Below are 25,800 nucleotides of genomic sequence, written 5' to 3' on the forward strand. Positions count from 1 at the left end.
CAGACTCCTGACACAGCCTTACAAGGCCTTGCATGGTCTGGCTCACCTTGTGCCAAGTGCCACCTCCTCAATGGACCTTTCTTTTTTTTTAAATTGAAACACAGTTGATTTGCAAGGTTGTGTTAGTTTCTGGTGTATAGCAAATTTATTTTATATATGTGTGTGTATATATATATATATTTTTTGTTAGATTCCTTTCCATTATAGTTTATTAAAAGTTAAAAAGCTATTGAATATAGTTCCTTGTGCTATACAGTAGGCCCTTGTTGGTTATCTATAGATAATAGTTTGTATCTATTAATCCCAAACTCCTCTAATTTATCCCACCCCCCTTCTTTCCTCTTTGGTATCTATAAGTTTGTTTTCTATGTCTGTAAGTCTGTTCTTGTTTTGTAAATAAGTTCTTTTGTATCATTTTCTTTTTTTTTTTTAGATTCCACATATAAGTGATATATTTGTGCTTCCCTGTTTGACTTATTTCACTCAGTATGATAATCTCTATCAACAGCCCTTCCTTAAATAAATATTGAGTGCCTATGGTACCAGACCACCCCACTCCAGTACTCTTGCCTGGAAAATCCCATGGATGGAGGAGCCTGGAAGGCTGCAGTCCATGGGGTTGCTGAGGGTCAGACACAACTGAGCGACTTCACTTTCACTTTTCATTTTCATCCATTGGAGAAGGAAATGGCAACCCACTCCAGAGTTCTTGCCTGGAGAATCCCAGGGACGGGGGAGCCTGGTGGGCTGCCGTCTATGGGGTCACACAGAGTTGGACATGACTGAAGTGACTTAGCAGCAGCATGGTACCAGACACTGAGGACTCCAGTGATGAGTAAAAATAGACTCCTTCAGATTTGCTTACACTCCTCCAGATACTGAAACATATCTCCTTTCTGTGCAAGGCCTTTGCACTTGCTTTTTCTCTTGTCTAGAAAATGTTCTCTGTCCTCTCCTTTTTCCATTCCTGACTTCACCAGTCAACATCTGCCAGCCATCAGATTTCAGATTAACCACCATTTATTTAAGGATATCTTATCTGACTTCAACCTAGATCCTCCTGTTAGGTCTTATTACTCAGATATTCCATCTTCAAAGCACTTAACCACATTTTATGTTTCCATTTGTGTGGTTATTTGGTTAATACCTGTCTTTCCCACCAGAAAGCTCCAAGAGCTTCCAAGTCTGGTTTTGCTTACCATCATATCCCTGTGGTGCTTAGCTGGTGCTCCACAATGGATTGAATGAATACATGAATAAGTGATTCTCCAGCCACAGTATTCAGAGGGTACTGCCTTCAGGGAAATGGCATCTCTGCCTCGGTATGAGCTGGGGGATGGGAGGGGTGTCAAAGGAACTAGATGGGGAGAGGGCCTGGAAACCGTTAGCACCTTCCCTGCCCATCTGATTCGGGGTGCCTGTGACTTGGCCCGCCCACCTCTCCTCCTCTGCTGGCTCTTGCCACAGTTCCCGGCCCTCAGCAGCACTGGTCCTGCTCTCACTCCTATGGGGGTCTCACACACTGAGCCCTCCCCCTGCAACTCTTCGTGCTCTGTTTCACATGGCTGGCTCCTCCTCATCCTTCAGGTCAAGTTGAAATGCTGCATCTTTAGAGGACACTTTCTCTGAGTAGGTCTTCCTGTGATGAGCTTTTCATCCAGGTCATTTCCTTCATCCTAGCTCACTCAGAAATGCATTTATGTATTTATCATCTACGTCCCTAGATGGGTTAGAAGCTTTTGACCACCATAGCAGAAAACCCAACTCCACAGGCTTAAACAAGGGAAGTTGTCCAGGGGAAGGACTGATTTTGAGGTGGGGCAGTTCAGTGGTGTTCTCAAGGACCTCAGTTTTCCCCATCTCGCTGCACTGCCCCCTTGATGTTATCTCCGTTCTCAGGTGAGCAGGATGGATACAGCAATTCCAGGCCTCACAGTAGGACTTCATGTCATACCAACAGGGTTTTCTCCTCCTGATTTGTCTCACTTAACTACTGCTGTGTAACAAGTTGTCACAGAACTTGTCAGTTTAAAATGACATTTTAACTGGAGAGGCTTCGCTGGTGGTTCTGGCAGAAGGTCTCTCATGAGGTTCTTGTCAAGCTATTGACCAAGGCTGAAGTCCCCTGAAGGCTTAACTGCAGCTGGAGGATCCACTCCCAAGTTGATTCGTGTGGCTGTTGGCAGCAGGCTTTGATGCCTCCATAGGTGGGCCTCTCCATAAGGCTGTTTCCTAAGGCAGTGCTTGCTGTCTTCCTCCAGAGTGAGACAGCAACTGAGTCAGAAGCTGCAGTGTCTTTTAAGACCTAATCTCAGACATGGCACACCGCCACTGCCACTGTACTCTATCATCACTCAGCCCAGCCTTGGTCCTACATGAGAAGGGACTACACAGGGTGTGAACACCAGGGGGCGGGAGACGCTGGGAGGTCACCTTAGAGGCTGGCTCCCACCTGGTATTTTTCTTTCAGAGTGAGTGAGGAAAAAAAAAAAAAGAGGGAGGGTTTTCTTTGCATCTGCTGGCAGATATCTAAACCTATCTAAACCAATCACTCGCGAGGCGGGTGGGACCAGCGATTGATTGCAATCCTGATGCACCCCTGGGCTTAGGAGCCACCTCTGCTGAAGTACATAGTGGGATCCAAGAGGAAGACTGCCACCTGCACAAAATCAGGACTCTGGAATGAGGAAGGGGCAGTGGGAATGGATGTTGAGAGGGCTCCTGTGTCTCTGATGCTCACTGCTCGACTGTCAACTCCAAGAGAACAGAGACCCATGTCTTTTCTTCCTCCTTGCATCCCTGGCATAGAGCTCCTTGCCTGATATAGAGTAGATGTAACCATTTTTGTTAAATGAATGAATGAAAGACAAAATGGAAGACCACCAGATGATGTCTGGGACTGGTTACCAGGTAGGGCTGCATATCCGCAGGCCACCGGGTCCTCAAGTTCTTCTTAGAACTCAGGAGGACGCCTGCTCCCAACCCTACTGCCAGCCCTAAGGACAGACGGGACTGGCAGAATTATTCTCACTTTATTTCTGGAGAAATTTGATCGATGCAGTAACACTGATTCCAGGCAAGGGCAGGGGGCACGGGTACCCCTAAAGCAACCAATATCCTGTGGCCCAAGGTGCCCCCCATCCCCAGACCTCAGTTACAGTTCCCCCTCAGTTACAGTTAAATAGAGGGAGGAAGCTCTCCCCAGGGAGTCTTGGGAGGGTCTGCCTCCTGCACCCACCCCCTCCACGCCGAGGGGTCTGAGCACAGCTATTTACAGTATTCACATCCACTGTACCCCACCAAACCAAGGCAAATACTACAGGTGGCTCTTCCCCATGGGAGGAAGCCAGAGAGGCTGTGAGTGTATGTGTGTGTATGGGGGGTGTCCGCGCGTGTGAGCACACGAATGCACTGAGGGGCAGGGTCTGGCTCCAGCCAAAGAGACATCAGTCTATAAGGTGCAGATTAAAAATAACAGAGAGGACCCAACCCCCAGGGGCCCAGGCCACTTCCGGCTTTGTTCTGTCTCCTTCTCTTCCAGACACGCTGGTAGATGATGCAGAGGAGCCCTCATAGCTGTGCCTGGATCCGAGGCAACCCCTTAAAGGACTTCTGGGGAAAAAAGCAGGAGGGAAAACAGTCAGGGCAAACCAGGCTCCAAACCCAGAACCAGGCGCAGGGTGTGAGGTCTTCTCGGTAGAGCTCCAGAGGGCCTCTGATGGATCTGGGAGAAGAAAGGGCTGGGCAGAGGAGGATGGGGAAGGCTGCAGGGAGCTAGAGATGCAGTCCGAGAGAAAGGGATCCCTACCTGTGACCTGCGGGGGCTGCACCACAGCTTTCTTGAGGAAGGCTTCTGCCTCTGCGAAGGGCAGGAGAGCCTCTGGCGTCCGGCCCAGACTCTTGTCCCCAGAGGGTCCCTTAGGGGAGAAGCCGTTCTCCTGGTGCGCTGGCAGAGGCTGCAGCCCATTCACCAGGGACCCCGACGACTCCTTGTTTGGCAGGCTGTGGATGCAGAGGCCAATGCTCAGGCCGCTCCCATCGCGGGACAGCCCAGGCAGCCCAGGACAGCCCAGCTCCTATGGTTTCCAGCCTGACCCTGCCTCCCTGCTCCTGGGCCCTGCGCTTGGGAGCTGGTACCTCCACTGAGGCTCCTGGGGGGCCAGCTCCTCCTTCTGCAGCCCGGCGGGCCGAGCCTCCACAGCTTTCGCAGGGTCTATCCCTGGGAAGGAATGGCCATCAGTTAGGGGTAGAGGAGAGGATCGAAGGCTGGGGCTGGGGCTGGAGAGGAGGGGAACAGGCCTTTACCTGGGCTGGAATTGTTGGCCGTCGCCTCCTTTCTGTCCTGCTTCTGCTTTGAAGAGGAAGAGCAGTCAGGCTCCAGGGGATCCCTGGCCCCACCCGACTGCGCGCCGCTGAATTCTTCTCTCCCCTCCGCCCAGATCCTGGACAGCCTCGCTCCTCCACCCTGGATCCCTTCCTTCCTCACCGGACCTCCACTCCCAACACCGCTCTTGGGGGCATCCTGACCTTGGTTTCAGCAGCTTCTGACTTCCGAGTCCTCTTCATAATCTCCTCCAGGCGCTGTTGGGAAAGAAGCCCCACTCCGGTTAGGCCCAAGCCCGGCCCTAATCCTCGACCTCCCACCAGCTAGCCCTGGTCCTGGAGTCTCGGGGGCCCTTCTAGCTCACACCAGTTCTTTCCAGGCCAGGAAGCTGATCTCGCCCCCACTCCCTCTCGATCTAATCCTCTGCAACCCAAGGCAGCGCCCCCTCCCAGCCCCACTAGCCCCTCTAAAGAAGTGCGGACCAAGCCGGGAGAGCTGGCCCCGCTCACCACTCGGCCGGCCGCTCGCAATACCTTTCTACGCTCTTGCCGCTCCTGCTCCTCCCGCTGGAAGTGCTTTTCCCGCTCCAGACGCTGCCGCTCGGCTTCTTCTCGGGACCGAGCTTCGGCCTCCTCTTTCTGCCAAAGATCCCCGGGAGGTTTAGGCGGCCGGCCTCCGGCCGTCCCTTCCAGCCGGCCCCAACCCGCCACCAGGAGGCGCCCGCGCCCCGGCCCACCTGCTTCTGCAGCCGCTCCTGCTCCTCCTGCTCGGCCTGCGCCTTCTCCCGAGCCTCCTGCTCCTCGCGTCTCCGGGCCTCGGCCTCCCGCTCCGCCCGGGCCTCGGCCTCCCGAGCCAGCTGCTCCTCTCGCATTCGCCTGGGGGACACAGGAGACTCAGGCTCACGCCCGGCTTCTTCTCCAGCCCCTGTAAAGGCCTCCTCGGTCCCCAAGGGCGTGCTCACTTGTCCCTTTCGGCCTGCAGCCTCCGCTCCTGTTCCTCGCGCTCCCGCTGCTCCCGGGCCTGGCGCCGCTTCTCAGCCAGGAGCCGAGTGGCCTCTTCTCGGTCCGTGGTGCCAGCCATGGGTTTGCTAGGGGTCACCGGGGGAGCAGGGGCTGGGGGTGAGGTCAGGACAGCTGTCTCTGGAGCGGGATCCGGGACCAGGAGTCAGCATGCACCGACCAGCACAGGCCCCTCCATCAGCTCCCCTCTCCCCCACCCCCATACCCCTGTGCTTGCTGGACCTCAGGGCAACCCCGGCGGCCCACCCACCCTGCTTCTGCCAGTGACTCAGAGCACTGAGGTCCTGGTCTCTTCCCAATATCCACTCCCCCAGGCGTCTCTGGCAGCCCGCACCTCTGACCACCTCCCACTCACAGGCAAAGCTGGCTTCTCTGCCCTGCCCACCTTTTGGCCTCTTCTCTCCCTGCCCACCTGCAGGGATCTCTGTGGGCTGCTCTTTCGGGGGCTGGGCTGGGGTGGGTGACGGCACAGGCGAGGGGGCCGGTGAGGCTGGGGCTGCAGGCTCCCTCTCATCACTGGCCTTGCCCTTGCTCTGGGTCTTGTCCTCGGGCCCCGCCACACTGGGGCTCTCCTTTGCCTCGTCCTTCCTCCGGACTCGCCCCTTGGGTGATGCAGTGGTGCCTCGGGGGGATGGTGGTTTTGGGGGCAGAGCATGACCTGGCCCTGGGCTGAGGCAGGGGGAGGCAGGCCTATGCCAGGTTGTGGAGGGAGAGGATGGCCGGGCCTTGGATTTGGGACTGAGAGGAAAAAGAAGAGTTAGACCTCGAGGGCACAGAGTGTACACACACACACACACACACACACACTTTGAGCATGTCACTTCCCTAGGGAAGTGTCCTTCCAGGTTTGGTCAGCACCCCCCTTATACGCTCTCACACAAACATAATTTAGTGTAGATATCCCAATTTGTAATTACATATTCATTTGTGATTCTTTGACTCCTGTTTGTTTCCCCAAGAGCCAGTAAGATTACTAAGAGCAAGAACGAGGCCTGGTTTGGCTCAGGGAAGTGTGCTGGGCACCCTGAACACAGTACCTGGCAAGACCATTCATTCGTCCAGCACGTATTTCTTGAGTGCTTACCAGGCACTGGTTCTCGGTGCAAGAGTTACTTCAGTGATCAAAACACTCCAAAAATTTTAAAAATTCTGCTCTCAAGGAGCTTTCTTTCTAGAGGTGGGTTGTTGTTTAGTCGCTAAGTCGTTTGGGACTCTTGCGACCCCATGGACTGTAGCCCACTAGGGCTACAGACTGTTCCTCTAGAGCAACACATATTTATGAATGAATGGCCGGCTAGCTGGCCTGGCCGTAGCAGGCCTTGCCCCATTGTTGGGCCCACCTGTGCTCCGCGTTGCTAGCGGAGAGGCGCGGGCGCAGAGAAGCAGGCAGCGACTGGCGCTTCTTGAGGCTGCGCTCCCGAGCCAGGGCATTCTTCTCCTTCTCGTTTTCCCGCTCCTTGTCCTTCTTCTCCTTTTTCTGCACCTGGGGAGGAGGGTTAAGGAGAGCAGGGAGAGGGGAAGCAGAGGTCAGAGGCGCACGAGCTCCCCAGCACAGGAGCGGGGTCCCCACCTGCGCCGCCAGCCACTCACCGGCGAGGCCTCGGGCCGGAGGCGGGCCGGGGCGGGGCTGCCCCCGGCGCTGGCCTTGCGGCGATCCCCGCGCTCCCCGGCGGGGGCGCAGCGGTGCCCGCTTCGGGGGACACTGCACGGCGTCAGCGGGCTGGCGGAGGCTGAGCGCGGGCACAGGGGCACGGCTGCGGAGGGATGACTGCGGTCGGGGCGCGGTCCACTGGCGTGGCTGGCCCCTGCCCCGCCCCTCGAGGGGGCTCTCCCTGGGCCGCGGCCCCTACCCTGGTCCCGGCCGTTTCGGGGCAGTGTGACTGCACTGCGACTCCGTGCCAGGAAGGAGAGGGTAGGCGTCATCAGACGGTCCACGATGCTGCTCTCCCACGGACTTAGCTGCAGGCTGCGATCTAGGGGGAGAATGCCGGGAGAAGCAGGTTACTGCAGGGCTAGAGTGGGCAAGCAGAGGCATCTGGAGACGGCCAGGTACCATCCCCACGCAGAGCCCAAGGAGTCTCAGACTCTCCCCCTATTATGGGGGTTACACTTGTCCGCCCTTGGGTCTGACCTCCACTGCAGACCCGGGCAACAAGACACTTCCCATGGCAACCTCCTGCAGGGCTAGAGAGGTCCCTCCTACCTCTCTCCCCAGGTGAAAGGGCACTGAACTATGATTATAGAGAGGAGACAGCCAAGGTTGGTGGGGTACCCAGTTGCCAACTTCTATGTCCCGTTGTAGGGCTGTGCTCCTCCTGCCCTCAGAGTGCTGGCCTAGGGAGGCATCACCCGCAACCCCCCCCTCCACCCCCCACGGGATTTGGGACAGTGAGGGCCCTTGTGCTTCTCTGACTGAGAAGAGGCCCAGCTTTTGTGTATCCCATGCCAGGGACAGGCTGCTAGGGGGCCTGGCTGCCCCGGGCTACCCTGCTCTGTCCCCTCAGCTGCTGGGTTATTTTTAAGCTTCAGTCAGGTGGGGTTGGTAACAGCAGCTGATTTCGTTGCTGGGCAACAGAGCAACCAAATAAAAGCTGGAGAAACTTATAAATAACTCCTACCATGGCCCCTTCACATGTGACATCAGGGCATGGTGGGAACGCAGGGGCTGCACTACCTCGGTTGGCCACGAGTTTGGATCCAGCCAAGGCCATGGCTGGGGCTCTGAAGGCAGAGAGGGCAGGGTTGCGTGGGCCCTCCAGGGTGGAGGCAGAATAAGAGGGCTCCTGCACACACAGCACCCAGGTTCGTCGGGTACTCCGGGGCAAGGCCACCTGCCTGAGGCTGGCCTAGGCCAGCTGGCTGTGGTTGGAGATGAGGCTGCCGGCCCATTCCCACCCTCCACCCCCACTCTCATCCCCACCTGCTCTCGAGACTCTAGCCAAGCTCTGCCTGCTGGGTCACTGCCCTCTGTTCTCCTCCCCTGTGGGAAGCACCTCTGTTCTCAGGACCCAGATCCAAATGCCGGCTCCCCCGAGGGGTGCACAACCCCAAGTGGGGTCGAGTGGGGATGGAGACCTGGGGTGTGTGAGGGCTCCTGGGACCTGAGGTTTTTGCTGAGCTCTGGAAGAGGCTACAAGGAGGGGACTACAAGGAGCTCTGGAGGAAGGAGGGCTGGGCCTTCTCTTACTTCTACTGGGGGAGTTCCAGAGCGTGGCAGAGGACTTTGAGAGCCGCTTGTTGATTATAGAGTCCACGTGTTTGGGCAGGTTTACTGCCGACACGGAGCACCTGCTCCCACCTGGAGGGGAAAAGACACGGCATTAGGGCCGGGCCGGACGGGAGCCAGGGGGGCACTGAGGCCTTCCATGCAGGATGCTCCGCGGGCAGGGTGGGAGAGGGAGGAGTGGGCAGGCTAGGAAGGGGGGAGGAGGCAGACTTGGCTCTGGAGGGGATGGGTGGGGTGGGTAGGTGACCAGAGACAACCTGGATTGGGGGAGCCGACGGAAAAGGAACAGAGGAAGGAGATGGAATAAAACTGGAGACACTACAGCCTTCCTGGTCAGGAAGTCATTCCCTAGGGCTGGGTGCTGCAAGCCCTCCCCCACAACCACCCAGCACTGGCACTCGCTGACACTGCCCAGCCAAGGCACTCTGGCTACAACACCCATGGTCCTGCAGCAAATACAGACGCTCCTGAACAGAAGGACCCACAGTCAAAGGCGCTCACACAGATTCATATATTCATAGGGACACACAAAGACAAAGACATGCACGCACGAGCATATAGAGTGACAGGTACTTCTGCATGCACACGATAGTGCAGACATGCGCAGACAGAAACAAACACAGCCACAGAAACAGGCCCAGACCCAGATGCAGACAGGCACAAACACATCACAGCAACTTAATCGTATCTGTAACACTTGTTGGGTGCTTACCATGTACCAGGCACTGTGCTGGGCACCACACACATGTTACCACACTTGATCCTCCCAAACATCTACCTACAACCTCGGAGGCAAGTAGTACTGTTATCCCCATTTTACAGATAAAGAAAGTGAGAGAGCAGGAAGTCAGAGGTCACAGCGCAAGGGCCAGAGCTGGGAATCCGGACCCAATTCTGTCTGACTTGGGAATCCACAGTGAGGTACACAAGGCCACTCACACATCAAGGCAAACACGTACTAAGACACGCAACGCACAGATCCATGAGCATACACACCGACAGACGCATGACGAGAAATACCGAATCTTGCCATTACATAAAGACACCCAAACACAGCAGGACATACATGCCAGCAAAACGTCAGACCGAAATGCATGACAGCCCTACGTAAAGAAAACTCAGGGACAAAAATCTACCTTCCACGACAGGGACATCAGGGTGATAGTTTTCTTTAAATATCCAGTGTCTGCAGGGTATTAAAGTGCTCTTTTCTGTATCAATCAACTAATAGTAATTGACAGGAGCAAAGAAGGCTAATCTAAAAAGAGCAAACCGAATGAAGAGCACCCACCTCTGACTTGATAGTGGAAGTCCTGGGACAGGACTTGGTTCTACAGACTTGGGTTTACAGATCATTCCAGAAGACACAAGGCACACGAAGCGAGGCATACCTGCTGCGGGGAGCTGCCAGCTCCGTGCACGGAAGCTGCTCCCTTCCCCCACTTCTCAGGCCCCGGCCTCCCCCTCCCACCCTGCAGCCCTTCCGGCCCACTCACTGGTCTTACGTCCTGGGGAGCCGTGGTGCAGGGCCCCTGCCCAGGACCAGCGCTGCTGCCGGATTTCAGCCCACGTCTTCTTCACTGACCGCTGGATGGCTGCCTCATAGCGCTCCTGGTGGGGCGGGGGCCAGGGTGGGGGGAGAGGTCTGGGCTCAGAAGCTTTCCTCCTACCTGGGAGAAAGGCTCTCTCCCGGGACAAGGCCTCCCCCACCCCTAGAAGGTTTCCCTGACTCATGGCGGGTAACCAAGGCTACTGAGCCCTCGCTGTGACTAAAGACAGTTTGCAACAGATCCCTTTCAACTTGTTCTTGGGGAGCTTTTCATTGTTCTTGACTCATTTCCTGAGCCTATGAGCTGTTTCTTTGAGGACCGGGTGGGACTCTCCCTGCCTGGGTCTCCCAGGGGGGCCGCTGGCTCTGAGGGTTCTGACCCTGGAGGTGGGTTTGCGTTCAGCCTGAGGACTGGACCAGAGCCAGGCCACCTTTCCCTTCATTTCTTCATAGTGCTCAAGCCAGGCTTCTCCTCACTAGGAGTTCACTTGGCGCACTCACACAGACACATCTCTGCACACCTACACACACCCATCCGGGGCATGCACACACACATGTAATGACAACACACGGCTACAGGCGCCTATCCTGGCACGTACAGAACCAAACATGCCTGCACAGATGCTGAGATGTGGGACCCATGGGACCCGAATGCACGTGTGAACACAGGGCTGTGTGTTCACACTGAGCCCGCGTGCAGATGTGTGCACACAGAGCCACACGTGCCCGGCCAGAACCGAGCACAAACGCACCTTGTTCTTCTCCAGCTTCTGCCGCTGCCGCTCCTCCAGGGCTGCCCGGCGCTGCTCGGCTTTGAGCCGCTGCTCCTCCAGCCGCCGCCGGCGCTCCTGGAGCTGCTTCTCCCGCAGTGCCTTGGCCTTCTCCTCCTTCTCCAGCCACACCGCCTTCTTGGCCGCTGCAGGGGGTGGGGGAAGGAGCCCCAGGGGTGTGAACATCTGGTAGCGCCTGGGCCCCCAAGTGTCTGCTCCGAGTGGCCTTGCCTGTTCCTCCGGCCTGGGGTGGGTCTTCCCCACTGCCTGCCTACTGGGGAGATGCCTGTGCTCTGAGACTCCCCCACTCAAGTTGAAGGGCATGCTGAAGGTGGGCTGGGGCCTCAGAATGAGGGCTTCCCCAGCAGGAGGCCTGTTTCCCCCCCACCAGTGTCGTGGTCTCTGGGCACCTGAGGAGAAGTGAGCTCTTTAGGGCCAGGTCCCTGTCTAACTTCGGGGCCTGCTGACGTATTGTGATTAAGAGCATGGGGTGAGATGAGGCTTCTGGGTCTGAGTCTCAGCTACTCCACCTAGCTGCGTGGCTCAGGCAAAGGATTGCGTCTTTCCGAGCCTCTGTCTCCCCATCCTCAAAATGGGTACAGGGTTAAGTGAGATAAGCGAACTGCTCTCAGCACAGTGTACACAACAGAGGTTCCCAAAGGGTTAGTGCTACTAACAGGATGTCCATGGGGGTGAGGCTGAAGGGGAGCTGTCACTCACTCACCCAGGTACTTGGCCCGCTCTTCCCGCCGCTCCTTTGCCAGCTTGTGTCTCTCTCCTGCCTTCTTTAAGTCTTAACAAAAGGAATAAGGAGAGATTTAGGTCAAGAGGTTCCTCTCAAAGGGAAATCAGCCTCAGGGCCCTGCCCCCAGGCTGCATGCCCATGCCTTTTCCATCTCCTCTGGGGCCAGGAGACTCCCTTTGGGGGCTTCACCCAGGGTTGGGACTGGGCCCGGGACGGGGGACATCACACATACCTTGCTTGGTGGGAGGGCTGTCAGAGGCGGGTGCTGCTGGCGGGGATGGCTGGCTGCTCCTTCGAGGAGGCCTGGCATCCCGTGGGCCTGTGGCTGGTGGGGTGGGTCCCCTGGTCTTCACTTCAGAGGAAGGGGACTCTTCTTGCTGGGGGGCTGGCCTGGGCCCTACCAGCTCCGGGGGGCTCTCTGGTTCCAGTGGAAGCTGCCTGGGGCTAGTGGTGTTCTTCATGGCGGGAGGCGTGTCTGGGGGAGTGTCGGGCACCAGGGTTGACATCGGTGGTGGTGGCGGCGGTGGGGAGGGGTCACCTTCTGGGGAGGGTCTTGGCTCTGGAGGGGTCCTGGCTGCCATAGCTGGAAGTAAAACACAAGAGAGGAGAGAAAGTGAGACAGAACATCTGTTACCATCAGTTCAACATGTAGCTCCTTCCCTTGTCCAGTTGATATTCATTTATTCGTACGTGTTTATCAAGTTCCTTTTATGTGCCAGGCCCTGTTCCAGACACTAATGATGTAATAGTGAGAAAATGGCCACAGTCCCTGCCTCTGTGGAGCCCACACTCTGGCAGGGCAGACAGACAGACAGCGAGGCAATTACAGTAGAGAATAAGTACTATGTCTGGAGTAACAAAGCAGAGATGGCTAAGGGGCTATACTGAGGGGGCTTCCTGCAGAAGTTAGAGCCAAGCTGAGGTCTAGGATGAGCTGGAGTTAGCAAACCAAGGCAGAGAGGGTTCTGGCAAAGAGAAGAGCATTTGCAAAGGGGCAGAGGGAGCCGGGTGTATCGGTAAAACTGAGACGTTGGGGGTAATTAGTGGACCAAATGGTAAAGGTTGGTTTCCACGTCTGCCTCCCTCACCTTTCTGCTTTCCCTTGGGCTCACAGGACCCATCCCAATGCCCAGTGCTCAGGAGGTGCCTGGGACCAGCCGGAAGGAAAGACATACGCATGGGCACAGTGGGATACCCAGGTGGGATTCCCCAACAGGGTAGGCAACTGGCTACATCCATTTCGTCATTTGTTTTCTTTCCCAACCACCCGCAGATTTCTTCTTGTTAGACATTAATATTTCAGGGTCTCTGTAAAAGACACCGAAGCGTCAAGTAAGGAAGCCACATGATTTGGTGTATACATGTCCATGCACACACATGTGAGCAACTGAAAGATGGGCTTAGGGGTCAGCCGGCTGAGGGCCCAATTTTGACTTCACCACTCCAAGACAGGAAGAGAGGGCCTTGGTAACTTAGGGCAAGCCACTCAACCTCTCTGAGCCTCAGTTTTCATATCTCTAAAATGGGGACTATAAAAGCCCAAGCTGGTAGGGATGTCAGTGAAGTGCCTGGAATAATTCACGTGCCAGGACACAACACTTCCCTCTCTCTTCCTGTTTGTCTTATGAAGCTGCCAAAGAGCAGCCTCTGCACGTTGAGCCCTGGTGCCATCGACTGCTGCCGTCTAAGGAACTTGAGGGGACGGATGGGGAACACACCCGCTGCCTGGGCTTAGGGATCAGGGCCACAGCCCATGGAAAGGTCAATCGAAAGAAGCATTTTTCGCTCTCACCAGGTGCCTCCATCACACAGGGCCTTCTGCTCTAGGAACAGTGGTCCACTCAGGAGGTGATACATTCCCCCTCCCTGTGGGTGACAATGTGTGAACAGGGAGAAGACACTCCTAAGGAGCTGACTTTGGAACTCCGGGGACACTTTTCAGGGAGACGGGTGTCCAGTGGGCTCTGACGAAGGCAGGCTATTTAACTATCTGGCCTCCCCACTGACTGTGTGACCTTGGACTTGGCCTCCCCGCTGACTGTGTGACCTTGGACTAGTTACAGGCCCTCTTTGTGCCCTAGCTCCTCTTCTGTGAAATGCAGACAGTAGGTCTGTGATGAGCATTAGTAACAACAATAACCACTAACATGTATATATTTCTTGAGAGCTTCCTATGGAGAGAGTATTTTACACACACTAGTTTGAATCCTTATGACAATACTTCTCAAGGAGGCAAGGTAAATATTTCTTTGAGATAGAGGCGGAGAGTAAAGCGAAAAGAAAGTAAGTGAAGTCTGAGGCCACTCAGCTGGGAAGTGAAGGAGTCGGGACCTGAACCCAGCGTTGGTCCCCGGTGCCCTTGCTCTAACCCCCACACCCTCCAGCCTCTGCACAAGGCGGTGTGAGGCAACACATGTTACACAATGACACCATCTGAGACTCACACTATTTTCCCCTCATTCCTGCCCTTCTAGATTCCTGGGTTCCAGGCAAAAGAGCCCCAGCCAAGGCCCTGTCTCCCCAGTTGTCCCACCCACTCTGCCAGCCCCTCCCCACATCAGCTCCAAAAGACCGCCCGGCCACTGCTAGTCCACTTCCCAGCCACCTGAAAATCCCTCCCCAGTCCCGGTGGGCAAGAAAGCTAGTGGCCGCCTTTTAGTGAATGCTTCCTACACGCCGAGAGCTGAGCCGGGCCCTTTGTAGCCCCATCCTGCATCTCCATATGAACTCTGAGAGAGAGAGAGTCTTACCCTCATTGAACAGAAGAGACCATCAGAGCTTACCCCATTAAATGATTCATTCAGGGTCATAGAACTAGTACGTGGCAGAGGCAGAATTCGAACCCAGGACTATCTGGGGCCAAAGGGCCTAGGTACGTAAGCACAAAGCTCGAAGGCTGAGGGTGAGGCCTGTTTATTGCCATTCTCCGGGCACCTGTGCACGCTACAGGTGTTGCAAGGAAAACTGGTAGGGAGGTGTTTGTCTGCACCGAGGCGGATCACACCCACCAGGCAAGACAGTGAGTCTCTCCAGCTAGCTTCTGACTAGACCTGCCACGTGAAGGGGAGTCTGGGAGGAAGTGCAGGGATGAGGCCTGGAAGGGCCTGCATCTGGCGCTCAGGTGCAGTGGGGCACAAGGTGCCCGGCTTCAGTCAGGGAGGCCTGAGCTCCGGTTTTCTCAAGGTGGGGCCTATGGTGTTGGGACCTATGGTGAGTAGGCACAGCACCTCTGGTGATGCTGAGCCTAGCAGGGGCTCAGCAAACAGCACCCCCAGAAGAACTGGCCTACTTCTCCCCATCTCTGCCACAAGAGCCCACTGGGGCAGGCCTTCACCCCCACTGCTCCACACCACTGCTCTTCTCAAGGTCACCAGTGGCACCCACATTGCCGAGTCGGCAACCACTTCCTGGGCTTCACCCCACTGTCCTCTCAGCCACAAGACACGGGTGAGCCTTGGGTGTTCTTTCTTCAGTTGGCCCTGAAGACAACACACTCGCCCGGTTTTCCTTCCCCTGGCTGGCTGTGACTTCTCGGGCTTGCCAGTCCCTCGTAAACTCCCTAACCTCTCAGCACCGGAGCGCCCCAGGGCCCAGTGAAGACCTCGACTCTCATCAGTCTACACATACTCCCTTGATGACCTCATCCAGACTCATGGTTTTAAATACCACCGCTCTGCTGATGACAACCAAATTTGTATCTCCAGCCCAGACCTCTCCCTTGAGTACTGGTTTCGCTCATGCAACTCCCCACCTGACACCCCTGGGTGTCTTCCTGAGGCCCCAAATTTAACATCCCAAACTCAGCTCCTGATCTTTCCTTGCCAGACCCTGCTCCTCCAGTTTTCCCTATCTCAGTCAATGGCAACCCAGTCCTTCCAGTTTCTCAGGCCCAAAATCTTCAGAGTCATTTTAGGATCTCTTCTTGTCTCACACCTCACATCTAATGCCTCAGTAAATCTTTTTGGCTCCACATGCCTAGTATATTCTGAATCCAGTCACTTCTAGCTCCATTTCTGTCATCTTGGTCCATTTCTATCATCTTCTATCATCTCACATGAAAGACTCCCCGCTGCCATCCTTTGTTCCCCTTGGGTCTTTTCTCACCAAAGCAGCAGAATGATTCTGTTCAAGAATCAGTCAGGGGAGAGGGGTTTGGGATGGGGGGGCGGGGGACACATGTATACCCAAGGCTGATTCATGTCAGTGTATGGCAAAAACCACCACAATATTGTAATTAGCCTCCAATTAAAATAAATAAATAAAATTTTAAAAAAAGAGTCAGATTAAGAGTTCCCTGGTGGCCTAGTAGTTGGAATTCCAGGCTTTGACTGCCACGGCCCGGGTTCAATTCCTGGTTGGAGAGATGACAAGATCCTCCAAAGACGCCCCACACTTCAAGGGAGGAAAACCAAAGGCAACCGATGGCCTTCAAGGCCCTTCAGGCTCCGTGCTCTGCGGCCCATTACCTCTGGGCCTCCTCTCCTCCTCCCGTCTCCCCCTGCTCCGTCTCTTCCGGGCCACTGTTCCTTGTTTGTGCCAGGCACGCTCCTGCCTCGGGGCTCTGCGCTCACTGTTTGCTCTGCCAGAATTCTCTGCCCCCAGATCCTGCATGTCTTACTCCCTCACCTCCTTCAGGTCTTTACCTGAGCGTCACTTCTCGGCCAAGCCTTCCCTGACCCCCTCTAAAACTACAAACTGTAGGGGAAGTTTCCCTCCCCTTGCCAACTGAATTCTTTTTTTTTTCAAAAATTTTCTCCCCCCCACATGCAACTCCCTACCTGACACCCCTGGATGTCTTACTGATGCCTCAAATTTAACATCCCAAACTGAACTCCTGATCCTTCTCTCCAAATCCCTGCTCCTCCTCCAGTTTTCCCTATCTCAGTCAACCGCAACCCAGCCATTCCCGTTTCCATATATATATCATATATTTTAAATTTTATTTTATATCTATTTTATTTGGCCGCATCAGGTCTTAGTTGTGGCATGTAGGATCTTGTTCTCCGACCAGGGATCAAACCCTGACCCCCTGCATTGAGAGCGCAGAGTCTCAGCTACTGGACCACCAGGAAGTCCTCCAACCATTATTCTTTTCGTTCCAACTCTGTTATTCTCGGTAAGCATTAGCACCACTTTAACACTGTCTCCCACCCCCAGAAGGTAATCTCCATGAGGGCACACATTTTCGTTTATACTTTGTTTAGCTGTTCTGTCTCTAACAGCAACAGAGCTTGGCACGGAGGTGGCTCCCCAGCTATTTGTTGAATGAATATATCAATGAACGCCTCCCTGGCAGATACCATCAGCACCTCTCTTCCCTGGATGACTGCAAACTTCCGTCACCATCCTACCTGCACCCTTTCCAGCTCTGCTCTTTACTGAACAGCCAAAGTAATTGTTTTCAAATGCAAATCTGGTCATGGTTCTCTTCCCCACGTGAAGCTCTCCAGTAACTTCTCATCGTTCTGAAGAGAAACCAAGATTCTTGAGCCCAGGATGCAAGTCCAACACAGTCTGAAGTCCCTGCCTCCCTCTCCCACACCTCTTGAGGCACCCCCTCTGCTCCCTACTTGCTGTCTATTCTCCAGCCACACTGACCTTTTAATTCTGGTAGCCTTGAACACTCCCTCTGCCCCAGGGCCTTTGCACAAGCTCTTCCCCCTCTCTCTTTTCTTACTTAACTTTCATTCATCCTTCAGATCTTTGCTGAGGCATCATTTCCTTGGGGAAGCTTTCCTGGGCATCTCTGAACAGGATAAATTCCTTCATTATATGGAGTCATGGCTTCATGCCTCTTGTTTGGAGCACTGTGACTGTTACAATTTTAAACTTCCTTGTCTGGTTTTTTGGTTATTGTCCTCCCCCTAAGGGCTGGGTTACATCTGCTCTGCTTGCCACAGCAGCTACCACAGTGCCCAGTACGTGGAGACAGTCACGGAATGCTGCTATATAAGAATAAATCGCTGTACTAAAAGCCACCCTCGCCTAAGCACATGCACAGAGAAGGAGATTTCCACCCTAATAGTGAGCAGATCCGTGTGGCCATGTATTGCAAAGGGATAAACACTTGAAGGGAGGCAATACAATTCCATCTCAATTTGGGCAGCTTCCTGGACTAAGGTACTCAGGGAGCAGTTAATAAAAATAATAATGAGTGTGTATTCCAGCAATTCAACAGGAAAAACCTCTCAGGAGGCAAACAGCACATTTGGAACTCTTCTTCTGGCCTGGTGGACTACTGATCCTGAATACAAATACTTTTCTGAGAATTATGCCAACCCTGATGAAATGTCATCAGGACTGTGTTATTTGGAACAAATTATGTTAAGCCAAATGAATTCCTTGGTTAATTATCTAGGCATGGTTAAATCAATATCTGATTATTCCCATTTTCAATCATTAAATACGATCCTTCAGCCACCTCACTTTATTTTGGTCTGTGTCCAATTGTGAGGTTTTATTTTGCGATATTGATATTGACCAGAAGTATTTGTTAAGAACTAGATAAGCGACAGATAGTTTGCATTCATTTCTTGGCACAAAGAGTATTGGCAAGGCAAAGGTGCAGGAGCTGGTTGCAGGATCAGTTAGTCTAGTTTTCTCCAAAAACCCAAGAGGGACTGCAGAGAGATCAAGGCCAAGTCTCTCGGAGGGCCGGTCACATGTCTCAGGGTGCTTACTCCCTATCCCCACCATCTGGGTGCTGGCAGTCCTCGCCTCTCATCCCTCCCTCCTCCCACCCCAACAACTGCTCCTGGGCCAAAACTCCTCTCACAATACCCATAACTCAGTCTGCCCTTTTAGTCTACCTGCTGTCCCTGTGAGGGCTAGTGGAGAGAATCCTTTTTGCAGCCTAGAGCCTTATATAGGATCTGCCTGCAGAGAAGGAATTCTGTGTCTGCTTAATGAACACATACATGGATGGATGGATGGATGGAGGAATGGATGGATGGATGGATGAATGGGTGGGTGGATGGATAAAACAGTAAAACCCCTAGCTGTTCCAACATCTAGCCTCTCTAACCCTAAATGTCTCTACCATATCAGAGTTCTGTGTGTGCCCGGCCAGCTCCTAAGTCCAGGAAGGGAAACAAAACTAATTTGCTGAAGCCCTACAGTAAACCAGGCACTCACCCTTACCTCCTCAAGTTCTTATTATAGCCCCCAAGGGAAAGTGCTATGGAAGGCCCGTTCCCCAGGTAAGAACACTTACTCAGACAGGTTAAGTGACTGCTCACGTCAGTGTCAGAAGTAGGACTGGGCCCAAGGCTGTCTGATGACAAAACCCTTATGTCACACTGTTTCTGGTGGGTGTCACATAACCCCTCCCCAAGGCTCCTGCCTATTCCCTGAAGAAGGAAGTGATTCAGTGGGTTTCCCCCCTGAAGATGAAGGGTGCAGGTGGGGCAGGCAGGCACTGAGCTCAGAGGGCAGGAATGCAGGGAAGGTAGGCTCCTGCCCAGGCTGGCCACCAGGAGTCAAGAACTGGGGCACCTGAGCAGGGGTGGGGGCCAATGGTCCTCGTCCAGGAGGCAGAGCAAGGGTGTGCCCAGGGGAGGGGGTGCCCAGACAGCAGAGGTCAGCACCTCGAGCCAGAGCCCTTCTGGCTCCCGCAGCAGCTCCTTAGGTGGCTGCACTAGAGCAGACAAATGAAGACAGGGAGGCTGCCGGAGGGCCAAAGACACACACACACACAGACAGAGAATACACATTGCAGAGAGACAGCGGGAGACACCAGACAGTGTGGACAGGGTCCACACAATGGGAGACAAGACACGTTCCTTTCTCTCTCTCTCTCTCCTGTTTCATATGGAAAACAGACCTACTGCTGGGATTCAGAAATCTACACACACACACACACACACACGGAGTCAAGCACCCCCTTTGAGACACAAATGAAACTTCAGAGATGCATACAGCACTCAGACAGCGTGTGTCACCCAGCTCACTTCGGCCCTGCCCCTCTAGGCACTCCTACCTGGGCCCAGGGAAAGCCCAGTTAACAGTAGCAACAGCTAATGCTGCGTCAGGTAAATCCCTTAACACTTCAGTCCTTTTCACCCTCACCACCATCCTACGGGGTTGATATTATTACCCTATTTGACAAATGAGGAAATAGATTCAGAGAGATTAAGTCACACAGCTGGTGAATAGCAAAGCTGGGTTTAGAACTTGAATCAGGCTGAAAGTCTGTACCTTCACTCTGTGACCCAAAGGGGGCGGGCTCCTGGGTTTCCTCTCCTAGAGAGAGCCGGGGGCTGGGAGGATGGGGGTGGGCAGGAAGGACAAACCTAGGAGATGTCTGATGGTGAGGCTGGGACAGAGGGGACCCTTAGGGGGCAGCACCACCCCTGGCCGGGACAGAGCTGAGCCAGCTCTGAGAGGGAGGCAACCAGCAGCGGGGCAACCTGCACCAGCACTCCTCAGACCCTGGGCCACAGGCCCTTCGCTGCCTCTGTGGGTGATGAGGCTGGGATCCCGTCGGAGACTGCAGATCTGAGGAGCTCTCTGGCCCGGTTGGCGGCCATTGTTCCCAGCCTCCAATCAGGAGCACCCACTTCCTGTTATTTTAGGCGGCAGGAAATGACCCCATCCCGCAGCCCGGCCCTCCCTCAGCCCCAGCAGGGCTGCCCACGCTGGGGCCTAGGAGCTGAGGGCAGAGGCCCGGCCTTAAGCCAAGGCCTGAGGATGGCCCGCTGGCTGAACTGTCACCACTGCCTGAGTCCAGGGCCTCCTTCTGGTCTGATTTGCTCAGATTCCAACCTGGCAGGATGGATAGGGGATGCAGGGCCCTGCTGTTCTACTTCTGCCTCCCAGAGAAAAGATTACAGGGTTCCTAAGACCACGATGCCCAGAGAAGACCAGTCACTGCAAAGAAAGTGAAGTCGGACTCTATCATCAGCTGGCTTGGCCATGATTAATTCAGCATAGAGGTTTGGTGTACCGGCTTCAGAGTTGGATGGACCTGGGTTCAAATCCTTCCTCTGCCAGCACCTAGCTGTGTGACTTTAAGCAAGTTACTTCCTTCTCTGAGCCTCATCTATAAAATGAGGATATGGGACTTCCCTGGTGGTCCGGTAGTTAAGACTCGGTGCTTCCACTGCAGGGGGTCCCGGGGTACAGGTTCAATTCCTGTTTGGGGAACTGAGATCCAACATGCTGCATAGTGCAGCCAAAGAGAAAAAAGAAAATTTGAAAAAATAAATAAAATGAGGATAATACTAGTCCATACCGGATAGTTTTGAGAATCAAATGAGACAATGCACTGGACATGCTAAGCACTATGCCTGGCACACAGAAGGTCCTTGATAAATAAGAGTAGGAGATCAGTAGGATCACCAGGGGGTCTATTTCCTCTTGTCATTGATAAGGAGCAGGAAATGGCAACCCACTCCAGTATTCTTACCTGGAAAATTCCATGGACAGGGAGCCTGGCAGGCTACAGCCCTTGGGGTCACAAAGAATCGGACACGACTGAGCGACTAAGCACGCATGCACCAGGTTCTCTAGTGGCCGCCACCCTCTCTGCTTCCCTTGTGGGGGAAAAGCTGCAGCTGAGAGGTGATGGAGGAGACACTGAAGGCTGTGCCCCGGAGTGCCAGGCAGAGCTGCCACCGCCAACAAAGCTGCATTATCTGAGCCTGGCTTGCTGGCTGCTTCACTGGCCCCAAGGCCCAGTGGGGACCCAAGGACATGGTTCCCAGCTGCTTGTGGCCAAACTCCCAACCTTGGTCAGGCCTGAGAACTGCCCTGATGGCTCTCAAGTGCCACCACCCCAGGCTGGGCCCTGCTTTCAGCTCCTTCCCCACTCCCTCAGCTCTGCCACCAGCTGATGCCCATCCCTGGAGGAGGGGGAGTGAACTGGCCTGGTGCCCCTTCTTCCTTATTTGCATATGCGTGACTGCACATTAGGGGCTCATTAAGGCCTCATTACTGGGCCCACCAGCCCCAGGAGGGACAGAAGCTATCAGTGGGAGCTGCCAGCCAGGCTGGCTGCTATATGTGGAGAGGTGCAGAGACGGCCCATCTTTTTCTCATCAGTTCAGGTCCACCTCAAACACCTCCTCTGTGAAGTCTTCCACAAGCAGGTTCCACCAACCACTGCATCACTGGGAGTTCCTGGAGGGTGGTGACTGGGATTCACTTCCCTGTCCTGTCGTCTGAACAGCCAGGACTGAGCTGGCACACAGCAGGCATCAATATAGGTACGCTGGATGGCTGCACCCACCCCCTGGGTCTCTCTCCTATTTCCAAATGCCCCACTTCAAGTATGGGGCCCTCTGTTCCCGATACACCCTGTCTCATGTCTGTCTAGAACTCATCTCCACCTTGCTCTCTGGCCTACATTTACCTCCTGAAGTTATAATTAATCCCATCTCCTCCTCAGGCCTCCAAAGGAATTAAAAATAATAACAACAAAAATGAATAGCATTTACTGAGCATTAACTATTTGCCAGGGCCTCTCCTAAATGTCTTATGTACTTCTCTAATTTAATGATCCCAATGTCTCTATGAGATCATTTCCAGAATTATTATCCTTTTACAGATGAGAAAATTTAAGACTTCGGCAACTTACATAAGTCATACAGTAGTAAGTTATGAAGGGGAGACTTAAACTGATTCCAGAGTCTATATTTTCAAGCAAACTAAATCCCGACTCCTGCCCCTACTTTCTCCATATTTCGTACCTCCCTGCTGGCACCACTTCCGATGAGCGTAACCACAGTAATGGTAATAACACTGTATTGCAGGCATCCATGTGCCAGCTTCCTTTAGGTACATCGTCTCTAACCTCTAATGTTAACCCCACAAGGTTGATAACACTACCTCCATTTTCCGGGGGTATGAACTCTGTCTGGAGAGGGTAGGTCACTTGCTACAGGCCACACCTGTCCCCTACTCCATGTTGCCTCCTGTTAACGCTCAGTGTGCAAAGGGAGCTCAGAGAGGGCAGGGAGCACATCATATGTATTCAGTGTCTCAGACCCATGCCTCAGACTTTCACAGGGCACAGGCGGTGGGCATCACCTTTACTCCCTGAAGGCTCCTGACTCACAGGGCCCTTGTCACCTTTAACTGAAACTGGTACAGACCAGCCACCATCCTGACCCCAGTTCTCATGTAACTCCATCCTGGTCGTCCCTGTGTGTAGAAGCCTTCCCAATCCAGGACTTGGTGTGCAAGACACAGTCAGGTCCCCCCAGCACAGCCAAGCATCTCACCCATGCCCTCACATTCAATCCAGATATCCCATTCAAGTGCCCTGCTTATAAACCAGCCACTCACTCCAGCCCTCCTCTCTGGCCCAGTAATCACCACCACTCAGGCCCTGATGTACACACTGGTGCCAGAGACCCTCAGCTGCAGAGGGCCAGGAAGCGGATGGAATGGACACAGGCGAGGCCTCCCTGGGTGTCCCCTCTCAGGCTCAGCAGAGCCAAGACAGACCGAAGTGCCATTGTTCCAGCGCAGCCTACAGACCTCCTGAACCACGCGGGTCTGCTGGCTTCCCCCCTGCATCCTCCAGCTCCCACACCCACAGGGTCCCCTCCAAACACCCATGAGGGCATGGGGTGGAGCCCACCCACAACCAAGCGGCTCCACCTTGTCCTGGGCGCTCTGCACCCACAGACTTGGTTTCATCCTGGGCCCACGCCCCAGGGGGCAGGGAGGTGACCGGGATTAGGCTCTAGGACTCTATGGAGGTGTGGGGTTGGGGCCACCTCCCCCCTGAGTCAGTGAAGAGAGCTTGGGTCCTCAGTAATCATGCTTCTCCCTCCCTTTCCAGGAAGAAAGAGAAAGAGAAATCCCTCCCTCCAACCCCAGGCCCAACCAGAAACCTGTCCCCACCCCCTCATCAGCTGCTCCCAGATCCGAATGGGATTTGCAGAAGTCCTGGGCACTGTGGTGGTTGGTGGAGTGAGAGGGGAGAGAGCTTTGATGGACAGGGGCCTGAAGAGAGAAAGAGGGAGGGAGGGAGGGAGGGTGGGAGAGTGTGTGTGTGTGTGTGTGTGTGTGTGTGTGTGTGTGTGTGTGTGTAAGGGTGGGGGGGTTGGTATCAGAAGCCTCAGGCTGAGGAATGATGTGGCAGGTCCCTGGGGTGCCGGCCTCGAGCCTTCACCCCATTCTCTGGGAAACACTCAGGCCCTGAGATATATACTTCTGTCCCCTTTCTCCCCAGATCGGACTGGGTGGGCTCCAGAGTAGGCCAGGCTGCAGGGGAATCGGCCCACTCCCCAGCTCCCGCCCTCTGCCCAAACAATGCTGCCTCCCCCTCCCCCTGCCTTTATCCGGCGGGTTACTTGGCAGCCGCCGCTAAGAGACCGCCCCCTCCCCTCCCTCCCCTCCCGGCCGGCGGGCAGCAGCAACAGGCCCTTTGCGCGGCAGCTGGAGGGATGGGGTGGGGGCGAGGTCTGGGCCAGGGCCTGGGCGTGGGGAGGCGGGGGGCGCCAGGGCCTAGGCTTCGGTATGCAAGGCTTCAGGCCTGAGAATCTGAACCCCCGACACACACGTCCAGGCTGGGGTCACATGTGCCCACCAGGAATGGGAGGGGGACAGACGCCCCAGCTCAGTAGACGAGGCCTGGGATGGATCGGGGAGGACGGTAGGGGCCGGGCAGCCGAGGTGGCACTGGGTTGGGGCGGAGGGGTCACATCAACTCTACATTGGGGGCCCCGAGGATCCCGACGCCCAGGACGTCCCGGCGCCCGGGGTGGGGGAGGGGCAGCTGTCAGAAGATGCACCGGTGGCCCAGAGCCGCCGACGCTGCTGCAGCCTTTATTTTTAAACTTCCAAGTGGTCAGAGGGCGCGGCGGGGGAGGGGTCCCCGCCGCGCGGGCCGGCTTCATCTTCGCCCTTTCCAAGGCCCCCCATCCCCTTCTCTCATCTCGCCTCTGGCATACCTGGGGCTGCGCCCGTACCCGGCTCCGAACGTGAGCCGCTCTCCATGGCTGCGGCGTCACTGGGGGTGGGGGGGGTGTCTTGGGGGTCTCAGCGGCGACGGCGGCGGCGGCCAGCGGCCAGGATAGGGGTCCCGCGGCGCATCACGCCCGGCCCGGCCCGGCGGGCAACGATTCGAAGGCTGGGGGAGCTCTGGCGAAGGTCGAGGCTGGCTCGGCTGGTAGCCTACGGGCTCTCAGTAGCCGGCTGCCCAGTGTCTGTCGGCTCCGGCCTCGATCCTTCTGCCTGCCCGGCGCCGGCCCAGTCGCGGCCACTGCCCAACCCTATTGTACCGCCCGGGCTGGGCCTGGCCTCGCGGCTGGCGCGTACCAAGTGCGACGCGGGGAGGGCCACCCCCGCAGCGCCCGGGGACCGTGCTCCCGCCCCGCCCGCCGCGCCCCCGCCCTGGGGCCCGGGGCCTGGAGCCGGGGGACGCCTCTCCTGCAGCCGCGGCGGAGGGGACGCTACGGCACCCGGAGGACGCCCGTCGAGCTGCCTCCCCCTGCGGCCGCGCGTTGGTACGCGCCGCAGCGCGAGGCGACTATGTAGGGAGCGCTCGGGTGACTCACGCGCCGCTAGGACTGGGGGGAGCGGGGGGGGGAGGGGAGCGGGGATGGGAGCCCCCCCATCCCACCCTGGACCCTGCGCGCTCCGGCTCTGGGGCCTTGGCGGCAGCTTCAGATAAGCAGTCTTTCCCAAACCCACCTCAAAATCCGCCCGAGGGACGTCGGGAGCCTTGGAGGGTTACAAGGAGACCCCTAAAAGGGCTATGCTGTCTCTCCCCTGGTGATGGCTGGGGTGGGGAGAGACCCGGCCTGGGAGCCTTGCTGCGGCCCTTCCTGCATCATCCTACGGTTGGGGCTGTGTCTTCCCTGCTCCTCCGGGAGTAATTACAGGCCTGCACCACCGCCTTACCCAGGTCTCTAATCTGCTCCGGGTCTCTCCCGGCTCCGAACTGGGTGGTCCTGGCCCTAAACCTCCCCTAGACTCATCGGATGACCCCCCTCATCTACCCGGGAAGGATTTTCTTCCCTGTGTTCTGCCAAGGAGGGAGTGAGTTCCTTCTGACCCGCCTCCCCCAAGTAGTTCTGCTTCCCAGCCCCGGGAAGTAGATCCCCCAATCCCCTTGTTAGTGCCAGCTGAGGTGGGCCTCAAGCCAAGTCAGGCCCAGCCTGGGCAGAGAGGGGGGAGCTTGCTGGGAAGGTGGATCGATGCTGCTGCTGCAGGG

The 25,800-nt window shown here is 55.6% G+C and overlaps 1 protein-coding gene across 11 annotated transcripts; it reads right to left on the minus strand.

The window, feature by feature from the left end:
* Positions 1–393: 393 nt before the first annotated feature.
* On the minus strand, positions 394–24,907 carry MAP7D1 (MAP7 domain containing 1). 11 transcript variants are annotated; one of them, XM_055586401.1, is made up of 18 exons: positions 24,536–24,907; positions 11,866–12,216; positions 11,613–11,681; positions 10,871–11,034; positions 10,066–10,180; positions 8,531–8,641; positions 7,194–7,316; positions 6,934–7,097; positions 6,684–6,826; positions 5,729–6,081; positions 5,286–5,463; positions 5,061–5,199; positions 4,858–4,962; positions 4,528–4,581; positions 4,306–4,351; positions 4,138–4,219; positions 3,809–4,002; positions 404–3,612 (listed from the first exon to the last, which is right to left on the minus strand). In XM_055586401.1, exons 1-18 carry the CDS (start codon positions 24,579–24,581, stop codon positions 3,602–3,604), a joined length of 2,448 nt encoding a protein of 815 aa, XP_055442376.1. In that variant the 5' UTR covers positions 24,582–24,907; the 3' UTR covers positions 404–3,601. The 11 variants fall into 11 exon arrangements, with proteins under 11 accessions (XP_055442375.1, XP_055442372.1, XP_055442371.1 ...); XM_055586403.1 differs by having other exon boundaries at positions 406–3,612; positions 4,306–4,348; positions 5,756–6,081; XM_055586400.1 differs by having other exon boundaries at positions 394–3,612; positions 5,286–5,436; positions 5,756–6,081; positions 6,934–7,316.
* Between the last annotated feature and the right edge of the window lie 893 nt (positions 24,908–25,800).

Source organism: Bubalus kerabau, chromosome 6, assembly GCF_029407905.1.
Source record: "Bubalus kerabau isolate K-KA32 ecotype Philippines breed swamp buffalo chromosome 6, PCC_UOA_SB_1v2, whole genome shotgun sequence".
NCBI classification, from domain to species: Eukaryota; Metazoa; Chordata; class Mammalia; order Artiodactyla; family Bovidae; genus Bubalus; species Bubalus kerabau.

Bases quoted from the DNA above. Each gene is read 5' to 3' on its own strand.
- MAP7D1 (XM_055586394.1), bottom strand. From the start codon at position 24,581: ATGGAGAGCGGCTCACGTTCGGAGCCGGGTACGGGCGCAGCCCCAG. The intron at 11,682-11,865 runs GTATGTGTGATG...CCTTTTGTTAAG, and splicing joins CAGCCCTCCCACCAAGCAAG to ACTTAAAGAAGGCAGGAGAG. The intron at 6,827-6,933 runs GTGAGTGGCTGG...CCTCCTCCCCAG, and splicing joins TCCGGCCCGAGGCCTCGCCG to GTGCAGAAAAAGGAGAAGAA.